Source organism: Odocoileus virginianus, chromosome 9, assembly GCF_023699985.2.
Source record: "Odocoileus virginianus isolate 20LAN1187 ecotype Illinois chromosome 9, Ovbor_1.2, whole genome shotgun sequence".
Taxonomy (NCBI): Eukaryota; Metazoa; Chordata; class Mammalia; order Artiodactyla; family Cervidae; genus Odocoileus; species Odocoileus virginianus.
Genome location: NC_069682.1, coordinates 34,838,200 through 34,860,361, shown reverse-complemented (window position 1 = coordinate 34,860,361; position 22,162 = coordinate 34,838,200). Strand labels below are relative to the sequence as shown.

General features: G+C 47.8%; 1 protein-coding gene and 1 pseudogene across 1 annotated transcript in view; one reads left to right on the top strand and one right to left on the bottom strand.

Moving 5' to 3' along the window:
* BFSP1 (beaded filament structural protein 1) overlaps positions 1-22,162 on the top strand; it is a 35,930-nt gene that overhangs the window by 5,519 nt on the left and 8,249 nt on the right. Inside the window, 5 exon segments of the mRNA XM_020879070.2 lie at positions 584-644; positions 10,131-10,226; positions 11,143-11,235; positions 13,856-13,963; positions 20,273-20,493. Of these exon segments, the coding sequence (XP_020734729.2) occupies positions 584-644; positions 10,131-10,226; positions 11,143-11,235; positions 13,856-13,963; positions 20,273-20,493 (579 nt within the window).
* Positions 11,811-12,192, bottom strand: LOC110128340 (cytochrome c oxidase copper chaperone pseudogene; annotated as a pseudogene).

Here is a 22,162-nt window from a genome sequence, read left to right as displayed (position 1 = left end):
TCGGAGCTTGCAGGCTGCTCCCAGGAGGACTGACTCTTTGACCTGTCCAGCCTGCCCTGCCCCCCAGCCCAGGGGAGGCCCTCGGTGTGCAGAACGATTCTGACAGATGCTGCGGGTGAAGCACCCCGAGCATCTAGAGGGGCCTCGGGCCAGTTTCTCAACCTCAGTTTCCCCATCTTCCGCACGGGGGTAATAGCAACTGCTCTCTTCCAGGGTTTTATAGGGATCAAAGGACACAATCCAGAAAAGCTGTCTCAGGTGGATGAATACAATAGTATAGGATAGCCAAGCAAGGTCAGGGCAGTGGTGTTTGAGGCAGAACCTTAGGGCAGCCCCCAGGTGCGGTCCTGGGGTGACAGCTGTGCTGAGGTCTGATTCCTGAGTCCTTGGGTGGCTAGGTGAGGGTGCTGGGGGCTTGAGGCTGGGTCTCCATGTATGGCACCCCCTATGTATACCATGGAGAAGGTTGGGAAAGGGTGAGTGGGCTCTGAAAGCCAGCATCAGCTCCTGCTTCCTGTAAAGAGAGGGCACAGGACTCAGGCTGACTGAATGCCCCACTCTGCCTTCTGTATCTCGTCTGCAGGTATGAAAATGAGTGTGAGTGTCAACTGCTGCTGAAGGAGATGCTGGAACGACTCAACAAGGTGAGCAGAGCCCGACATGGGGTTTGAGTAGATTCATGGCGAGATTGAGATAAGTGGCTGAATGATTGTTCCACACGCCTCCTCTTTGTGTTCTTTGGAGACTCCTCCATTTCTTTTGAGGTCACTCTCCTTTTTAAAAAAGTTTTATTGAAGTACGGTTGATTTACAATGTTAATTTCTACTGTACAGCAAAGTGACTCAGTTATACATATATGTACATTCTTTTTCATCTTTTTTCCCATTATGGTTTTATGGATGAGGATGAGATGGTTGGATGGCATCACCGATTCAATGGATGTGAGTTTGGGTAAACTCCAAGAGTTGGTGATGGACAGGGAGACCTGGCGTGCTATAGTCCATGGGGTTGCAAAGAGTCAGACATGACTGAGCGACTGAACTGAACTGAGCTGATGGTTTTATGAGCTGTACAGTAGGACCTTGTTTTTTATCCTTCCTACATATAATAATTTGCATCTGCGAATCCCAGCCTCCTAATCCATCCCTCCCCTCCCCCAGTGACTTGGCAACAACAAGTCTGTTCTCTGTGTCTGTCTGCTGCCCTCCTTCATGGCTTCGTAACTTCAATGAAATCTTTGTGAGTGAGTGCACACACCCCCACACACTCCTATCCCACAAGCTACACGAGCTTGTGAGAGATCTCCAGACAATGAAGTTCATTGCTTTGCTCGGCCATCAGGACATGTCAGTGTCGCAGAGGCTGGCTGTGGTTTGCACCAAACTTGGGAGAGGACTTGCTCCAGGCAGTGGTTACTTGTATCAGTGCTATCGTATCCTGTTGGCTAAGAGTCTTGGGAAGACTCCTTCCCGGGGAAGTCTCACGAGAACAACTCACGAGGAGTTTCCCCTCAAACTCCTCATTCTTGAAGTATGAACCATCTCCGTGAGGGAGGTACCAGAGGTTAAGGGGAACTGTTCTCTGCTAGGACAGTTTCCTTTTCTGGATCCTCCAGCATTTCCTAACTGACTGGATCTTTCTGCTCTAGCCAGGAGAGCTCGACTACCAGATAGCAGAGTAATCCTGGACCGCAGAGGTTATCCGTGGCCAATAGTTCTTTTCTGATCATTTTGGAGCTCAAATGTCAAAAGGAAGGACCTACGGGGACTGATGAGTTGAAGGGCTGCTTATTCAGGGTACCTGGCTGCTTTTCACCTTCTCCTCTTCCCCGCCCATAACCTCATTGCTGATAAAATCTGTCACCCTTCCCTGCTGCACCCAGATGTGGCCTTAAGAGCCTTCTCCAAATAGTTGCCATATGATCCAGCAATCTCACTCCTGGGCAAAACCATAATCCGGACAAAACCATAATTTGAAAAGATACATGCACCCCTATGTACATAGCAGCACTGTTCACAGTAGCCAAGACTTGGAAACAACCTAAATAGCCACCAACAGATGAATGAATAAAGAAGATGAATAAAGAAGATGCTTCTCTGGTGGCCCAGCTGGAAAAGAATCTACCTGCAATGCGAGAGACCTGGGTTTGATCCCTGGGTTGGGAAGATCCCCTGGAGAAGGGAAAGGCTACCCACTCCAGTATTCTGGCCTGGAGAATTCCATGGACTGTATAGTCCATGGGATCCCTAAGAGTTGGACATGACTGAAAAACTTTCACTTTCACACATATATACCATGGAATATTACTCAGTCATAAAAAATAATTAAATAATGCCATTTGCAGCAGCATGGATGGACCTAGAGATTACCATACTATTCACGTAAGTCAGAAAGAGAAAGACAAATATCATATGATATCACTATATGTGGAATCTAAACCATGACACAAATGAACCTATCTATACAATAGAAACACACTCCCAAATATAGAGATTTGTGGTTGTCAGGGAGAAAGAGGGTAGTGGTGGGATGGAGTGGGAGGTTGGGATTAGCAGATACAAACTATTGTATAGAGAATGGATAAGCAATAAGGTCCTGCTGTAGAGCACAGGGAACTATATTCAGCATCCTGGGATAAACCATAATGGAAAAGAATATGAAAAAGAACACATTTATGTATGTATAACTGAGTCACTTTGCTATGCAGCAGAAATTAACAGGTCCTGCTGTAGAGCTCAGGGAACTATATTCAATATCCTGGGATAAACCATAATGGAAAAGAATATGAAAAGAACAGATTTATGTGTGTATAACTGAGTCACTTTGCTATGCAGCAGAAATTAACAAAACATTGTAAATCAACTGCACTTCAATAAAATAAATTTAAAAAAAGATTCTTCTCCACATGGAACTCCAGGCAGGGACTTCAGACTTTCAGGGTTTGCTCAGGGTGTTGATCACTAGTCCCCTGACTTTGCCCGATCTCTGTTGTCCAGGACTATTCTGCCAGTTGTTGGGAGGGTCAGAACTACACTCGGGACACTGAGTTTTGCTTTGTGGATATCACCCACTGTGTGGTTCTTCTGTGTCTGTCCATGTGTGAATGTCTGACATGTTGTCCAAATCAGGACACTTGAGTGAAGGAAATACTGTTAGTAATCACACAGTTTGATTGATAGAAACTGGACGGTCTCTGGGCAGGTGGGCACCCAGATGTGAGCCCAGAGTTGGCAGGGAGGGTGTCCTGCAGAGGAGTCCTGTGCACACAGCTCAGTGACTGGCCGTGTGCTGAGCTCGGTTGGAAGTCTGAGTTGATTCGGGCCTTATTGGCCTTTGACTTCACTCAGCAGTTCGACTGACACCCATGGCCCATCCCCATTGTTTTTGGCGGAAATTCCAGTCTCCCAGGTGGGGCTGCTGTCATGTCCACAGACCAAGGCTTCTGGGAACAGAGGAAGCTTACCACCTTCAGCTTTAGGCACTTTTCAGCCCTTTCCCCGCCTCTCCACACCCCGAACGGCTCACTCTGCTTTATGATTGTCTGTCCTCACCACAGGTAGGGCTCCCTCTGGACATGGCACTGAGGTTGTCTCCTGCCCTGCACATTGTCGTCCTGGGCCTTCCTCGAAGAAGCAGGAGAAAGAACTTAGTCCTTTTAACCTTTGGTGGCAAGTGACTCGACTTAAAAACAAGCTCAAACCTTCGATTTTTCTGCTATTACAAAAGCAGTGCATATTCCCAGTAGACAAATAAGAAACAGAAAATGGAAAATAAGGGAAAGGCATTCCACCTTTCATTCTGTGGTGTAGCGTGTGGACGGTTGGGATCTGAGTCCAGTGGGGATGTTATGAAGGTTCTCTGGGAGGATGGGACCAGGCAGTCAGGTGGGCGGGGGCCATACAGGCTTCGGCATGGCTGTTCCCGGGTGCAGGGGAGACCGTGCTCCCTGTGAGAGCTGTGCCGTCCAGAGCAGGAGGGTGACCTGCTACTTGGACCCCTCACTCCACTGTGAGTGGCTTCCTCTCTTCGCACCTCAGTTTCTCCATCTGGAAAATAGGAACAATGCCGGTTCCCACCTCAAGAGCAGGTGTTTGTCTGTGTGGCTGGTGAAGTTTCAATGACACAATCGTAGATGTGGCCTGCCTGCTCCAGTTGTTACTATAGGTCACCTGATACAATGGACACCAGCTTAGTTCTCTCCAGATGCGGCTGTGTAACCCTGATGGAGTGGGAGTGTGTGGAGGGATAGCTTTGGAATTGCTGTGAATTTATTTTTGTGACTACCTTTTCTCTATAGCGGGTGACATAAAAAAATTTCTTTGAAAAGTTAAAAAATTTAAGAAATTTAAAAGATTTTAAAAAAAATACATGTCAATAAACATGAATCAACTGGAAAAGAATACAGGGCAAATAGTAGATTTTGGATGTGTCAGAATCATAAACACAGGATGCAAATGCAGTGAATGGAGAGGTCCCTGCAACCAGCTCTCAGAACCTTGGAACAGCCTTGAGGATTTTGGGTTTTTTACCCAAAAAAAGAGGTGGGATATCACCTCTCTGTCAGGGCAGGAGCACACCCTCACTGAATCTAAATGACTCAGAGCCCCCCACCCCGTTCACCCTTGGTAGGTATGGACAGGGGCAGGGTCTTCCATTAGCATTTAATTGTTTTGTTTTTTTTATTTTTAATTTTTTAGTGAAGTAATAGTTGATTTTTAATATTATGTTAGTTTTAGGTGTACAGTATAGGGTTTCAGTATTTGTATAGGCTATGCTCCATTAGAAGTTACTAGAACTGACCTGATGATGTTTAAATAGTTGGATTTGGCTAACCTCTAGGACATTGTTTACATATAAACCATAAGGTGTAGACTTCGAGATTTCTCCCTTTAAAAAAAAAAAATTCCCAGAATCTTAAAATGCTGTAGGTTCTAGCTGAAGGCTTTCACTTGAAAACAAGGTAAAGAAATACCTAAAGCTGCCACGTAAGCTTTTCCGTGTGAGTCGTGAATCTTAAACGTGTTTGGAAAAGAGCAAGAGGTGAGGGAGTTTAAGAGGTGAAAGCACTTTTGCTTTCAGGGCTACACGCCTTCGTACATACAAGAATTCCTCTGAGGCTGGGAATGAACTTCTGGAGAAGAGGAGAAGGATCTGGGAAGCAGAGTTTTGGAGGAGGCTGGTGGTGGAAGGCAGGAAGTTGGTTTTTTTGTTTGTTTGTTTTGGCCCAATCTGGCAGCACATGAGCTCTTAGTTCCCCTTAGTTCTCGCAGGGGTTGAACCTGTGCCGCCTGCGTTGAAAGTGTGGAAGCGTGGAGTCTTAACCTCTGGACCTCCAGGGAAGTCCCAGCAGCTGGTTTTTTTTTTTTTTTTGTTTTGTTTTGTTTTAGTTGGACTGGTTTGGGTGTAGATACAGAGAGTTGAAGTTTTTAATGGATTTCCATCATCTCTGTGGTTGAGTTGGCAAGGTTGATTTTTCGAGGGTATGTTGGACTCCAGTTAATTTCTCCAGTTCCTTTCTAAAACATGGTCTCAAAAGTGAAAGTGTTAGTTGCTCAGTCGTGTCCGACTCTTTGTGACTCAGTGGACTGTAGCCTGCCAGGTCCTCTGTCCAAGGGATTCTCCAGGGAAGAATCCTGGAGTGGGTTGCCTTGCCCTCCTCCAGGGGATCTTCCTGACCCAGGGATCGAATCCAGGTCTCTCGAATTGTGGGCAGATATTTTACCATTTGAGCTACTCGAGAAGCCCCCCTGAAGAAAGATGGTCTAGACTAGTGGATCTAGCATCAGCAGCACGTGGAGGGTGTGTTAAAACAGATTCCTCGTCCTCCACCCTAGAAATTCTGATCCAATAGGTCTGGAATCCACCAGATCTTTCATATTTCAAATCATTTTCAGATGGTGTGATCCAGGAACCACACTTTGTGAACCACTCGCCTAGATGTAAAACATATACAGTTATCCGGGTTGGAGCATTTTCTAAAATTAGACTTTTGGCTCAGAGTCTTGATTTAGAAAAATCTAGACGCTTCTGCTGGTGGAGCTTTTGAAACTGCAGCTGACAGCATCCAAAAGCATAATAAAAACACGAGCGTCCACACATTTCTGAATTCTGGTGCGAACAAAAGAAAACACTTCCAAAAGAATTCTTCCCCCTCTACCAGCAGCTGCACATTCCAGCAGCAGCGACTCACCTTTGGGAGTTTTTCCGGGCAGTTTATCAGATGATTGTCTTCAAAGCGAGAGAATGTGCTTGCAGGGCATCTGATTAATCTCTCTTTTAAGGGCAAATGTGGGCTGGCCTTTTGTTATCATTCTGAGCAGTTTATAAGTTGGCTGATGGGACCTAAGGGGTCATTGGGCTTGACCCTGAGAGGAAGGTCAGGGAAGAGCAGAAGGCACCTTTCAGGGTGGGGTCAGGACTCAGCGTTCAACTCCCGACTAATGGAGGGAAGCCCAGGACAGATCCCAGGCCTGTTAGCTTCCTGTTAACTTCTGTTAATCGGCTGAATGACCCACTGGCTCCATGTCTCCCTGTCTGTAAGGTGAGACTCTATGGTTTCTGAGTTGTCTTTGGCAGAGCCCTTGAGGTCCATGGATTTGCTTGAAGGGCATCTGATGGAGGAGGGTTGCTGGACAGTCAGGGTTCCTATCCTTGCCCGCCTCCACCCAACCATCATGTCGCTTAGGAAGCACGTCTCTGCTTTGCTTCTATATGTTGGCTTCCCTGAGATGTTTTGTTTGCAGGATGACACACATGTGGCTACAAAATGTCTAGGGACCCATGGCCTCTAGGGTCCCTTCTATTTCTAAAATTTTTAAGTGTTCTATCCCTTTGTAAGTCATAACACAAAAGGTCGTCAGCTCTAGTCATTGTGTGTCAGTTGTGGATGAATTTTTGGTGAAAGTTTCAGATGTTTGAGAATTCCCTATCCCACCCCATCCTCAGCAATCTTGAGGGCTCAAGGGGTGGGGCAGGTAGGAAAATATCCCAAAGGGCTGGCTCACATCTGCACCCAGCACTGCCCCGCCTCTGCCCTCAGGGTTAGCTGTTCCTACTAAGCAGGGCCCACTCCTTGGAGCAGAGAGTCACTTCCACCAGGAACCACCATGCCTGTAGTGGGCAGGGCTGCACCCTTGAGCCCTTGGACCTTCCTTCCTATCAGTGTGGTCCTGGTAGGATTTTAGCAAGACAACAGTCACATGATCATGTGGGCCAGTCAAAGCTGTCTCTCAGAGATGTCGCCCCTGAGAGGCAGAGATGAGTGCCTTTGGCGCTGGTCATCCTGGGTGTCCAGGCCACTGTGCATTGCTACTTGCTTTGTTGGGACTGCCCTGGTTTCTATCCTTCCTGAGGCCTGACTCTTTTTCCCTTGGGGTCTGTAGATTACCTGTGATCTTTCTGGCTCCTCAGCCCTTTTCCACTGCTGGGAAGACACCAGGCTTCCTTCCCTTCAGCATTTCTCTGTTGAAGAGGCTTCCCCAGGCTATGTAACAATTCTGAGTAATTCAGAAGCCCATTCACCAGGACCTCCAAGGGGCCTCCCGCCTTCCCTGGAGCATCTGCGTGAGACCATCAGTAATGCTCTGCTCTCCCAGGGGTGGGCAGCGTGGGTCTTCTGAAATGACAGTTCAGCATGATGAACCTAACCCCTGTTAGTACCAGGAGGGCAAGTGTCTCAGAATATCTTGTCCTGTCCACATACCTTGACTGTCTTAACTCTGTTCATGCAGAGGTGGAGAATATAAAATATTTTAGCAGACTACATTCTACCTCTATGGATGAGAGCCTGTTGCTAACATTCATAGTGCTTTTTAACAAGTTATTAAGAAGTCAGTAAAGATGCACTTAGCAAGGCCTCAGGTATTGATAGAAATGCAAGGCAGAGATGTCTTGGGAGAGGAACAAGGTCCTTGGCCCTGTAACAACTGAATTGTTGAAGCATTTAAATCAATTCCACACATCATATTACCTTCTTATTAAGAGCACAAATACTTCTTCACACCTGTTTGGTTGGTCAAAGGAAGATTGATGAGATAAAAGTTGGTGACTTATCAAAAAGTTTGGTAAGAACATTTGACCTTCTGTTGTGTCATTTCCAACTTTAAAGGAGCAAACACTCTTCACCTCAGCATTCTTGCTAAAAAATGCATTTTGTATTGAAGATGGGTGGTTCCAAGGTACGTGTCAACAGTCGTCGGGAGAAAACTATTAAAATTAAGGTTTCCTACTTGATAGTTTGTCTTTTGACTTCATTGGTGATTTCTTTTGCTGTGCACAGCTTTTGAGTTTGATATAGTCTTGCTTGGGCTTCCCCAGTGGCTCAGTGTTAAAGAAACCGTCTACAATGCAGGAGATGCTGAAGATGTGGATTTGGTCCCTGGATTGGGAAGATCCCCTGGAGAAGAAAATGGCAATCCACTCAAGTGTTCTTGCCTGGGAAATCCCATGGATAGAGAAGCCTGGTGGGCCACAATCTGTGGCGTGGCAAAAGATGCCACATGACTGAATGCCTAAACAGCAGCAAGAAATAGTCTTACTTGTCAATTTTTTATTTTGTTGCTTGTGCTTTAAGTGTTACATCCAAAAATTCATTGCTGACACCCATGTCAGGGAGGTTTTTTCCTGTTTCTTCTTGGAGTTTTGTTTCAGTATAAAATTATTTAAGTCTCTAACCCATTTCCCCACCCCAGTACTCTTGCCTGGAAAATCCCATGGATGGAGGAGCCTGGTAGGCTGCAGTCCATGGGGTCGCTAGGGGTCAGACACGACTGAGCGACTTCACTTTCACTTTTCACTTTCATGCATTGGAGAAGGAAATGGCAACCCACTCCAGTATTCTTGCCTGGAGAATCCCAGGGACGGGGGAGCCTGGTGGGCCCCTGTCTATGGGGTTGCACAGAGTCGGACACAACTGAAGCGACTTAGCAGCAGCAGCTAACCCATTTAGAGTTCATTTTTGAATGGTATAAAATAGGGCTCTAGCTATATTCTAAAGTAAAGGTTTCAGTGTTTAAGGGAAAGCTGTTTCTTAGTCTTAGAAACTCAAATCACTGATGAGAGGCTCTAGAACAAATACAGATGTGTCAGATTTTAAGGTTGCGTATGTGTTACTGTTGTTTGGTTGCTAAGTCCTGTCTGACTCTTTGCAACCCCATGGACTGCAGCACACCAGGCCTCCCTCTCCTTTACTATCTCCTGGAGTTTACTCAAATTCATGTTCATTGATTCAGTGATGCCATCCCACCATCCCATCCTTTGTCACCCCCTTCTCCTCCTGCCCTCAATCTTTCCCAGCATAAGGGTCTTTTCCAATGATTTGGCTCCTCACATCAGGTGGCCAAAGCTTTGGAGCTTCAGCATCAGTCCTTCCAATGAATATTTAGGGTTGATTTCCTTTAGGATTGATTGGTTTGATCTCCTTTTTTCCAAGGGACTCTCAAGAGGCTTCTCCAGCACCATAATTTGAAAGTGTGTTAGTCGCTTAGTCATGTCCAGCTGTTTGTGACCCCATGGACTGTAGCCCTCCAGGCTCCTCTGTCCATGAAATTTTCCAGGCAAGAATACTGAAGTGGGTTGCCATTTCCTCCTCCACAGGATCTTCCCCACCCAGGGACTGAACCTGTGTCTCGTGCACTGCAGGTAGATTCTTTACCATGTGAGCCACCAGGGAAGCAATTTTAAGGTTATTGGCATGCAAGCATACTGTTTCTCCCTGATCTTTCTAGATCAAGGCTTCTCAGCCCTGGCATTATTGGCATTAGGGACTGGAGGTTTATTTGTTGTGTGAGATTATCCTATGTATTATGAGATGTTTAGCAGCATCTGTGACGCCTACCCACTTGATGCCGGTAGTAGCACTCCACTTCCCAAATGGTGACAATTAAAAGTGTGTCCAGATTGTGCCAAATGTCCTCGAGGGGGCAGAATCACCCCCACCTGAGAGCTACTGTGCTAGACCAGGTCCAATGGGCTAACCCAATGCTCTGCTAGAAATGCAGAATCCCGGACGCCCTCCCAGACCTACCAAATAGCAGTCTGCATGTTAACCAGACCCCCGGTGGTCTGTGTGTTCAGATTTCACACCCACCCCATGGCCTCTCTGAGTCGGAATTGTGACCCTCTTGTTGCAGGAGGCAGACGAAGCCCTGCTACGTAACCTGCGTCTTCAGATTGAAGCCCAGTTTCTGCAGGATGACATCAGTGCGGCCAAGGACAGGTACAAAAAGGTAACCACAACCCGTCTTGCAGCCCTTTCCCACCAGAAACTAGTCCAGGGCTCTCGTGGCTGGAAAATGAGACAGCTGGAGTGGGCTGCTCAGGTGAACTGGGCTGTACAGTGCTTAGTGAACCAGACGTGCAGAGGGGGAGGTGGTTTTGGGGTGTGTGTGTCAGGGGATGGGGTGGGAGCCAGTATCTATGGGAGACATTACAGTCCACAGAGTGATTGCACGCGGATCCGTCTTGATTAGGCTGTTGCCTATCAACTGGTTCAGGTCAGAAAATGGAGAAAGTGCAAAAACTGTAAATTTTCATTGCTGCCTCTGAGGGAACATGTGGCCTGCAGGAGCCCCCTGGAGAAGGAAACGGCAACCCACTCCAGCATTCTCGCCTGGGAAATGCCATGGGCAGAGGAGCCTGGTGGGCTACTGTTGCAGAGAGTCGGACACAACTTAGCAACTAAACAGCAATAGCAGGAGCCTCCTCTCAAGTACTGCTGTGTTCTGCCCTCAGCCCTACCAGCTTCTCATAGCCTCATGCCGCGGTGGGGTGGGGGTGCTTGGTGTTCTGGGAAAGTCCAGTCCCAGATCTGTGTAACCTAAGGCCAGTGGTCTAACCTCTCTGAGCATGTGCATCTTAAAAATGCAAGTGCCAGACACTCCTTTCCTGCCCACCTGTGTCACCTGAGCACAGCAGACCTGAGGGCTGACCTCTCCAGGAACGTGGCCTCCCTCCAGCTTCAGTGTCTGTGTCTCTGCCTCAGGACCTGCTCCAGGCAGCAGAGGGCGGCTCTTGTGTAGATAAAAGGAGGCATCAGGCACCCTCCGAGCAGGTCACTGTCTTATGTCCCTAGGGTCACATTGGCCCAGAGGGAGAAACTCAGGCAGTTCAGGTTTTAATGAGAACTCTTTCTTTCCCTGACAGAATCTTCTGGAGATTCAGACCTATGTCACCATCCTGCAGCAGATCATCCAGACCACCCCGCAGGCCGCCGCCATAACGAGTGGGATGCGGGAGGTAAGGGCAGGAGCCCCAGTAGCAGGGTGGCCACACGTGGGCATTGGTCCTGCAGCCCCAGGGCTGGTGCCCAGAGGCCCAGGGAGAGGCATCAGGTTGGACTCTCTGGGGGCCCCAACCCGACCTGAGCATTCATATTCAAGTTTACTCTTCTGCTCTTTGAGTCTCTCAGTGAACAAGGGTATCTAGACATTTGAGGACATAAACTCTGCTGCTGACTGTCTTCCTAGGTGTTTGTCCTCTCGAGGATCACAGGCTATTCTTCCTTGTCTAGCTTATAAGAAACTACCAGACTATCTCCCAAGCTCTGTAGTATTGCTGCATCCCCGCCCTCAGCCACAGATGGGAGCTTCTGTTGCTTTGCTTTCTTGCCTGCCCTGGGGATGTTGGGCTTTTATTTTGGTTTTGCCTGTTCTAATAGTTGTGTTGTGTATCTTGTTATAAGCATTGTTTTTTTTTTTTAGCCACACCGCATGGTTTGCAGGAATCTTAGTTCCCTAAAGGGATCAAACCTTCAGCAGTGAAAGCACAGAATCGTAACCACTGGACCACCAGGGAATTCCTTGTTGAGTATCTTTTCTTTTTTAGGGATTTTTAAAAATAAATTATAAATAATTTTTTATTTATCAATTTTCAGCAAGGAACTCCCAAAGTTATTGAATCTTCTTCATTTTTCAGGAACTATTCACTCCCAGAGCAGACCACCATTTCATATCTTAAATCTCAGGGCTCTCATGCACTCCTTGTGGGCTTCAATTAGGTGTCCACATTGCTCTTCTCCTTTCTCAATGATGCACGCATCGCGCGCCTTCTTGGTCTCCGGGCAGGCGCAGCAGGGCTTCAGCGGCTTTTTCTCCTGCGACTCAGATGGGGCAGGGCTTGCGGCCGCCAGACCTGGCATTTTTCATGCCCGAAAGCAGCAACTAGCGCAGACACCCTGAACGCGCCAGACTTGGCAAAGCCCTGAGTATCTTTTCAGTCAAGACATATGGATGCTTATCTGCCATCCATGTATCTATGATTCACGAATCTTCTTTGTTGGACCAAGACCCAAGTCTTTTGCATATATATATACATATGTATATATATGTAATTGGGTTGTTTGTTTTCTTATTCCCCTTATCAATTTGACCATAATTTTGAATCCAGAAAATTGAAGATAGTGAGTGACTGTGTTTTTCACGTCAGGCCCTGCTAATGATGAGGCAAGTCTGGGACATGAAAACTGTCAGGACAGGCTAGAGATGGTTGAAGCTGTTTTGGGATTTGGGTGTAAAACTGTATTCTCAGTATAATGTTTCAGATTCCTTCCTCATTTGGCTGTTTAACAGTTCAACAGGATATTGACCTATATTTTTTCCTACTGTGGTTTATGGGATTTTGTGATGCATGATATGGTATGTGTAGAAATAGACTGAGAAGAATACAGATTAAAACAGAAATGTCATGTGGTCTTTCTCTGGAGAAGTGTTACACTGAGGGCAGGGTTTTGTGGACTGTTCAGAGATTCTGTGTTTTTCTGCAAAGATGACTTAGGATAGAAGCCTGCCTAAGCCCACACCCTGCAGAACCAGTGGGCAAGGTTAGCTGACTGGTTTATGTTTATTTGAATCTAACTTTTTATATCAAAGCTAAAGAAATCCCCAAATTTGCTTTTGGGACATAGTTGAACCTTGCCAGGTAACATCTGAGAGGCAGAAGGGTTACTTTTTTTGGCCTTGATGGGGATATTCTTGTCCACATTGCTTACCACTGATGCCAAGTGAACTGTGTGCGTGTGTGTTTAGCTGCTTTAGTTGTGTCCAACTTTGTGTGACCCTATGGACTGTAGCCCACCAGGCTCCTCTGTCCATGGGGTTCTGCAGGCAAGAATACTGGAGTAGGGTGCCATATCCTCCTCCAGGGGATCTTCCCAATTCAGGGATCAAACCCATATCTCTTTATGTCTCCTGCATTGGCAGGTGGGTTCTTTACCACTAGTGCCACCTGGGAAGTCACAAGTGAACTGGTCTAAAACACAGCTTTTCCTAAAACATAATTTTCTTTGTCAGAGATTTCTTTCCAGACACTTTATTGTATTTTGCAAACATTTTCCACTTTAATTCAAAGGTGTGTTATATCAGAGCACACTTATAAAATCATAATAGTTTGTTTCCTTGTAGCCCCGTTTGTCTGAGTTGTAGGAACGTAGAACCGTCTATACCTAGTTTGATGGCGTTAGTGATTGTTAGAGACCCTCAGCATCACCTGGGAACTTGAGAAAACTGCAGAATCTCCAGCCAGACCCCCTAGCAGATCCACTGAGTCACAGTCCCCATTTCAGCAAGATGCTCAGGGATTCATGTGCACTTTACAAAGCACATTTAGGCCCTGGTGCCTCCTTCTTTGCTTGTAAGGGTGCTAATCCCACCATGGGGGCCTCACTCTAGTGACCTCATCTCCACCTCCCTTCCTGCCAAAGTCCCAGCCCAGATGCCTTCCCATGGCGGGAGGGGGTCAGGGCCTCAACCTGTGAATCTGGGGGGGATGTGAATGTGCAGATCACAGGAGGCCTCTCCCTGCCTCTCCATGTTTCCTCCCATGACAAGGGTGTGATGCTGAGTCTGGCTTCTTTGTGTAGGAGAAGCTCCTGACGGAACGGGAAGCCGCCGCCCTGCAGTGCCAGCTGGAGGACGGCCGGGAGATGCTCTGCCTCCTACAGGCCCAGAGAACCGAGCTGCAGGCCCAGGTGCGCCCCACCCTCCGTCTGCAGGTTCATTCTGGTGTCTCGAGCCTGCAGAGATGTGCGCGCTTTTGTCTCACTGTGTTGTTTTGTTGTTGTTTAGTCCCTCTGTTGTGTCCAACTCTTTGTGACCCCATGGGCTGTATAGCCTGCCAGGCTCTCCTGTCCATGGGATTCTCCAGGCAAGAATACTGGAGTGGGTTGCCATGCCATCCTCCAGGTGATCTTTCTGACCCAGGGATTGAACCCAAATTTCCCGCATCTCCTGCATTGCACGTGGATTCTTTACCACTGAGCAACCAGGGAAGCCCTGTCTCACTGTAAATTCTCACAAATTGGCACACCTGTGTGCCCAGCCCTCAAGTGACAGACAGCATCCCTAGGGGGATGACCAGCTGTCTGCATAGACGGAGGGCTGCCCAGGACACTGCCCTTTCTGCTCAGACTGGAAAGGCTCTGGGCCAGAGGGGACAGTGAAAGTGAAAGTGAAGTCGCTTGTTGTGTACGACTCTTTGCGACCCCATGGACTGTAGCCAATGAGGTTCCTCCATCCATGGAATTTTCCAGGCAAGAGTACTGGAGTGGGTTGCCATTTCCTTCTCCAGGGGATCTTCCTGACCCAGGGATCAAACCCTGGTCTCCCACATTGCAGGCAGACGTTTTTGCCGTCTGAGCCACCAGAGGAGCAGGGACAAGAGATCCCACTAATTTCTGGCTCCCAAGAGGCTCCCTTAGGCCCCCTCCCCCACCAAGGGTAAGCTCCCACCTGTGCATAGCCAACCCGTTTTGCCCAGTTTAAAATTGTTGGCTAAAAATCAGAAATGGACACAGATTGATTGGGGTTTTTAGTCCTCCACTCACTTGAATCTGTGCTTCCTGCTTCTGACCTGAACTCTCTTCTCTGAAATCTGACTGCAGCCCTGGAGAGAGGGGCTGTTTCTGCATTTGCTTCTGCTCAGAATTTGTTAGTGGAAACTTTGCATTTTCACCCCACCCCTTTTCTTTTCTTGGTGAAGCTTAATTTGCAAACTGAACTCACCAGAAAAGCTCAATCCTATTTCTACGGGCTTCCTTTGTGGTTCACAAGCCTTATGGGGCACCTCCGTGATTCCTCCAGTTTCTTTCTCTGGTTTCATGTATCTGGCTGTTCTGATGGGGACGTTGGGTTAGAACACACTCCTTCTTGTTTGACCACATTTCCCAAATCCAAAAGTAAATTGACGTTTGGTTTGACACGTACATGTAAAAGGCAAGAGAACAAGAATTTAAAAAATCTGCACCTCTACGTAGACCATTAAATGTTATATGTTACTCTCTGTCTCTACTCCACCAATGCCACCAGAAGAATCACATGCTGGAGCCCTGTGGGATATGGTGCTTTTCGTCGGTTCTCAGTGTTACCAAATTTCAGGCCCTGAGTCCAGAATCTCTATTCCTGCCCCATGCACCACACGCCCCTCACTGTGCAGTGACAGGGGCTTCGGAAAGCACATGGGGGTCTGCGCATGGTCCCCAAGGCAGAGACCCCGGCTGCCCTTAAAACTCATCCTGCTCTGGCGACGAACTGTGGCTTGAGGACCAGACGCGTCGATTTGATGACTTGATAAATATGTGATTTTCTCTGAGAGGATGGAGGGAGGGTGTGTGTGTGTGTGTGTGTGTGTATGTGTGCACATGTGTGTATAATGTGTGTGCATATTTTGTATGTGTGTACATGTGTATGCATATATGTGTATATAAGTTGTATGTGTGTGTACATGTGGGTGTGTGTACATGTATGTGTGTGAATAAGCATTTGGAGAAGTGGACACAAGCCCAGTCACGTTGGCAGAATTCTGTTCTGTGTGTCTGTGGGAACAAGGATCCTGTTTCTTTACTGTCAGGAGTCATTCCAGATGCCGCCTACTCTCTTTGGCGGGTGGCCTCCTCCATCTTCAGGGACATTGACTCTTTCTCATGCATCTGCTCTCTTTGATTTCTACTCTTGAGGGCTCATGTGATCAGGAATAATCCAGAATGATCTCCCTATTTTTTAAGCTCAACTGCTTAAGAACCTTGCTTACATCTGCAAAGTCCCTTTGCCAGCTAACACCACAGAGTCTTGGGCAGAAGCTAAGGGGTAAAGGTCACCGGGGCCAAAAGTCTGCCTGATTAGCTCAAATTAAAACACACACATGTCTGGACCCACCTGAGAGTTTCTGACTCAGTAGGTCTGGGTTGTGGCCCAAGAACCTGCCTTTCTGAAGTCCAGGTATTTCTTGCTAGCTGAGGAACCACATTTGGAGGTCACTAATTTGGGGGTGGGATCCCACGCTGAGCCAGGATGTTCTACATCTGGGCCACTCATGTTCCTGGCCTGGGCCTTCCACAGCCTGGTTCATGAGATGTTCACGGCTGTTTTTTTTTGCTGATTTTAAAATGTTGCCATGACTTTCAGATGGAGTAGCTAAGATGTGTGTTCCCAGGGAGGCTGGTCAGCATAGCCCCTCAGTGAGGCCAGGGCTAGGACTGGGGATGTGGTGGGGATGGTGGGGGGCAGCGCTCCTTGCAGCCTGAGGGCTCCGGCCAGCAGGGCTGTGGCAGCTGGTTCTGCATATGGTTTGCGCATTCACAGACTTGCCCCAGACCTATGGAATCAGGACTCTGGGGGAGGGGCCAACATCTCCTTCAACAAGCACCCCCAGGTGGCTCTGCCAGCTTTGAGAACACTGGTCTGCAGGTTGCCCACAACAGTACCCACATTGGAGCTGGGGGCCTCTGCTTTTGAGATTGAACATGGACCACGCATGAGACCCCTGAATGTGGGCCATGCATGAGATGGTACTTATTCCAGGTGCCTGAGAAAGGACAGGCCTCTAAATTCTCTAAGTTGCATCAGTTGAGTTTTTGTGACAGGAAAGTGAAAAAAGGCAGATTTTTGTGGAAGTCTGTTGCCCAGACATCATTTCTTGTGAAAGTCCCTTAGTACCATCTGGTGGCAGGTTTTGGTAAGACGACATGTAATATGGGAAGGACAAGATTTCTTTTTCCTTTTTGAAATGACCTTGGACCCAAAGGAGTGCGGGGGCATAAGAGGACTGAGGCAGGAAGTCACCCCTCCAGATGGGGCTCACGTGAGGCATAGCTCAGGATCCCTGAGGACCGTGTGTGCAAAGGTAGACCCCACAACTGTGCTAGAACGCTTGTCTTTCACTCAGATGTTTCTGGCGAAACCCACGTGAGGTCCAGGAACACCAAGCAGAGCTTGGCTGGGCTCCTGCCTGCAGCCAAGTGGGGAGATGAATATCAGCTGGTCGATCCAAATGGTCCAGGCAGAAATGCCCAGTCACCTGGCTCACGGTGAAGTTCAGGCTGCTTCGAGGTTGCCACCTGCCTCTGCCACCTGTATCAGCTCGACTGCTGTTCTCGAAGTGACCCGGGGCTGTCAGTAGGCAGCTCTCTTCCCCTCTCCTCTCTTGACCACCCCTGTAGACCTGGCGCTCGCCTCTCTGCTTCTCACGCCTCTTTCTGCAAGTCCCTCTGCTTCTGCAGCACCCAGGACCGGCCTTACCTCCTCCTGGAAGCCTTCCATGATGCCCCGCCCCCCACCCCCACCCCCCAGCACCTTGGGCCTCTCCGTGGGTTCTGTGACACCCTGTCCTTGACCCTGTGACCAAGCTGGACTGTGGCTCCAGGAAGGAGGGTCTCTTTCACCTACGGTCAGTCTGGTGCTAGACGGCGTCTGAAGCCCACACGGAAGTCAGTCCCCTCAGAGACATCATCTCGTTAGCCCCCTTTGAGCTGCCAAAAGGGGGGCTTTTATTGTTTTTCTCTGAGCACCCCTCCTTCTGATGGAGGAGGTTTCAATTATTGAGCTTTAACACGTGGCTGCTCTGGGCACAGCTCTTTCCTGTTCACGTGGGAGAAAGGTGAGCTTTGATGACAGCGTGTCCAGCTCTCATGTTCTCCTACTGCCCAGCTGACTCTGGGGTTGATGGACACCAGCCACCCTGGTCTGTGACCTGCAGGCTTTGTTCTCAGGGCCACTCCATGGAAATGGAGAGTCTTACGTGGGGATTCACCCACTCCTGGATGGCTGCTTGTCTCTGAGATTCAGGTCTGGAGGGGTCCTTTGAATCCCTTCATGGAAGCCTTTCCTGGAGCATGTGGATGCCGGTATGGTTAAGAGGGTGTGGCCACACCAGGAGTCAGAGACTGTGCCTTGGTGTTTGATGTCCTAGGAGACTGTTTGAATGGAGACAGTTTTATTTATTTTTTAAAATGTATTTATTTTTAATTGAAGGATAATTACTTTACAGTATGATGTTGGTTTCTGCCAAACGTCAACATGAATCAGCTATAGGTGCACATATGTCCCCTCCCTCTTGAACCTCCCTCCCACCTCCTACCCCATCCCATCCCCCTAGGTTGTCACAGAGTGCTGGTTTGAGCTCTGATGTGAAGTGAAGTCGCTCAGTCGCGTCTGACTCTTTGGGACCCCTTGGGCTGTAGCCTACCAGGCTCCTCCATCCATGGGATTTTCCAGGCAAGGGTACTGGAGTGGGTTTCTATTTCGAGTCACACAGCAAATTCCCACTGGTGATCTACTTTACATATGGTAATGTATATGTTTCCATGCTACTCTCTCCCTCTTCTTCCCTGCCCCTTGACCACAAGTCTGTTCTCTACGTCTGCATCTCCATTGCTGCCCTGAAAAGAGGTTCATCAGTACCATCTTTCTAGAGTCCATATATATGCATTAATATATGATGTTTGTTTTCTCTTTCTGACTTACTTCACCCTGTATAATAGGCTCTAGGTTCATCCACCTCATTAGAACTGACTCAAATGCATTCCTTTTTATGGCTGAGCAATATTCCATTGTATACATGTACCACAGCTTCTTTATCCATTCATCTGATGATGGACATCTAGATTATTTCCTGAATGGAGGCAGTTTTAAATGAGGAACATAAACCTGGCCAAACTCTCTTGGTTTATTTTGAAATAATTTTAGACTTCTCTGATGCTGTAAAAATAGCTCAGAGTTTTCCCATACTCTTCATTCAGTTCCCCCAAAGTCAAAATCCAAATAGCAAAGCACCAAGGTTGAAACCAGGACATTGGTGAACAGATCAGACTGGTAAGGGACTTGCGTGAAATCTCACCGGTTACCCTGTTCACAGGTTGCCTGATCCTGGGTCCTGCCTGCATTCAGGTGTCCTGTCTCCTCAGCCTGCTCCAGTCTGGGACAGTTCCTGCCCATCTCTGCTTCTCATGACCTTATCTGAACATAGTGAAGGGTCGGGCTCTCAGGAATAATCACCCTCTATGTTGTCCAGTGTGGTCATTAAGCTGCATGTATCAGGCATCCTGTGATGCACATACGTGAGGATAGATTCAGACTCTTGCTTAGCTCCCCATGACTCAAAGAGTGTGGCCCAGAGACCAGAGCCACAGCCATGGGCATCATTGGGGAGCCACTTAAAAACCTGGCCTCTCCGGTCCCACTGGAGCTGCTGAGTCAGAATCTGAGCAAAACCGTATCCTCGGGTGGTTCACATGCGTGTTGAAGTTTGACAAGCGCTCTTCCAGATGAAGTGGGTTTCAGTTTACATATTTTATTTTGCTTTTGAGGACTGGCCATGCCTGTTAGATCTTTTCTCCATGGGAAAGCGAGCTTGTACTGAACTTGTAAATAAGTAAGCAGCTTGTGGCTGCTTGTGGGTTGTCACAGCTCTTAAAGTGAAGATGAGGAATCTCTTTTCATTTTCCTACCTTAATTTTGACTTGTCCTGCTTTAATATATAAATAGCATTTCTCTGAAGTTATTTTACTTAAGTGCCAGTGCACACAAACACACACATTTTAGCTATCAAAACATATATGTAACTCTACTGGTCAGAAATCAGGAGAAAATTAAAGTGCCATAGTGATTGAATAAGATGAAGGAAATTCCCTCCTCCCCCTTTCATTATTATAGCATCTTATCTATTTAGTCCATGTTCTTCTTTTTACTACTTTTTCATGCTAACTCAGTAAAGTATGAAGAATGTACTCTGAGTTGTACATGTTAGTCCAGGGATGGCAGTTTTTATTTTCTGAGTTTCTCATCTTTCTACTGCCTTGGGTCGGGGCTCCACTAAAGGCTGATTTCCAGGGATGCTGATACAAGCATCAAGGGATGCTTCTGTGGCTTAAAGATTCTCTGCTGACAGAGAAACAAACCAACAAGACAAATACAACTGGGTACACCATCTGGATTCTCCACTGCTGCATCTGTGTCTGAAGGGAGAGGGTGGCTGGGTTTCCTCGTGACCGTGTCTCTGCCCACAGATCGCGGCCCTGGAACAAGCCATCAGAGACGCCCACGAGTGTGATGATGGCGAGATTCAGCTCTACAACGAGCAGATCGACACCCTGCGGAAGGAGACTGAAGAGGCAGAGAGGAGCCTGGAGAGGTCATCCTATGACTGCCGGCAGCTGGTGGTCGCCCAGCAGACCCTGAGGAATGAGTTGGACCGGTATCATCGCATCATCGAGAATACAGGCAACAGGTGGGGTCGGGGTGGGCAGAGCCCATGGGCACAGAACCACTTACTTGTTTCACGTTTTTCCATGTGCCAGTTCCAGGCTGTAGGGAATGTGGCAGGAAAGTGAAAGTGTTAGTTGCTCAGTCTTGTCTGACTCTTTGTGACCCCCTGGACTATAGCCCGCCAGGTTCCTCTGTCCATGGGATTCTCCAGGCAAGGATACTGGAGTGGGTAGCCATTCTGTTTTCCAGGGGATCTTCCCAACCCATTGCAGGCAGATTGTTTACCATCTGAGCCACCAGAAGGAGACCCCCAAATCCAGGACCTCACGGGGCTGGAATGCCAGTGGGGGAGGCAGAGGATGAATGGGTTTGCAACAGAGACATGGACTCTGGCATGAGTGATGGTGGCGGGAGGGGATGGGTGATGAAGATGACCGTGGGAGTGTTTGGATGTCAAGGTGTCTTTTGGCTCCACAGGTCTCTGGGGACAGGAACGTCTTAGCTGAAAGGATGACTAGGTGTGGTTATTGAGATGTTGCAGGCGAGATGCCTGAACAGTACCTGGAACTGGCCCAGCGCTCAGAGCAGTTGGTGTTATTACTGCTGCTGCCATGGTGACTCTGAGCACCTGGCCAGTCAGTGCTGTGGCTGCCAGCAGGCTGTCTGGCCTCCTCCGCACAATGGATTGGGACGTGAACTCTGCTGGCAAGTGTCTCTGTCTCTGTCTCAGCCTCATCCACATCTACACCTGCATCAGCTACTCTCCGTTTCCTCCATGTTCATCTATGTGACCATGTCTGCACCTACACGTATACTTATGCCCACATCTGTGTCTACAGCATCTGTATGTGTACATCTACACTACACCTACATTCTCTACATCATCTGTAGCTACACCCACATCACCTAAACTACATCTGTATCATCTACACCTACACCTGCCTCTACATCACCTACACCTACATCATCTGAAACCTACTCTGCCATCTACGTCTGTCTGGATCATCTACATGTACATCTACCCCACATCTGCATTTTCTGTGCCTGCATCATCTTCAACACTTCTATTTACGCTGATGCCTGCATCACCTACACTTACACCTGCACTTTCTTCTACATCATCTACATCTGCATCTCTACCTCCACCCACATCTACATCATCTGCCAGTTAGTCAGTTCAGTTCAGTTGTGTCCAACTCTTTGCGACCCCATGAATTGCAGCATGCCAGGCCTCCCTGTCCATCACCACATCATCTGTATCCACGCCTGTATCACTTACATCTGTATCTACATACACCTGTATCTACATTATCTATGGGTACACTTATATCTTTATCACCTAAGCCTGCACCTCATCTCCACATAAAGTATCTGAATCTCCATCGTCTTTATGCATGTACATGCATAAAGTGTCTACATCTCCATTATCTTTATGTACATGCATAAACTGTCTATACCTCCATGGTTTTCTTTCCTTTTTTTTTTTCACTTTACAATATTGTATTGGTTTTGCCATACATTGACATGAATCCACCACAGGTGTACATGTGTTCCCCATCCTGAACCCCCCTCCCACCTCCCTCCCCATCCCATCCCTCCCCAGTGCACCAGGCCCGAGCACCCTGTATCATGCCTCAAACCTGGACTGGCAATTTGTTTCACATATGATAATTTACATGTTTCAGTGCAAT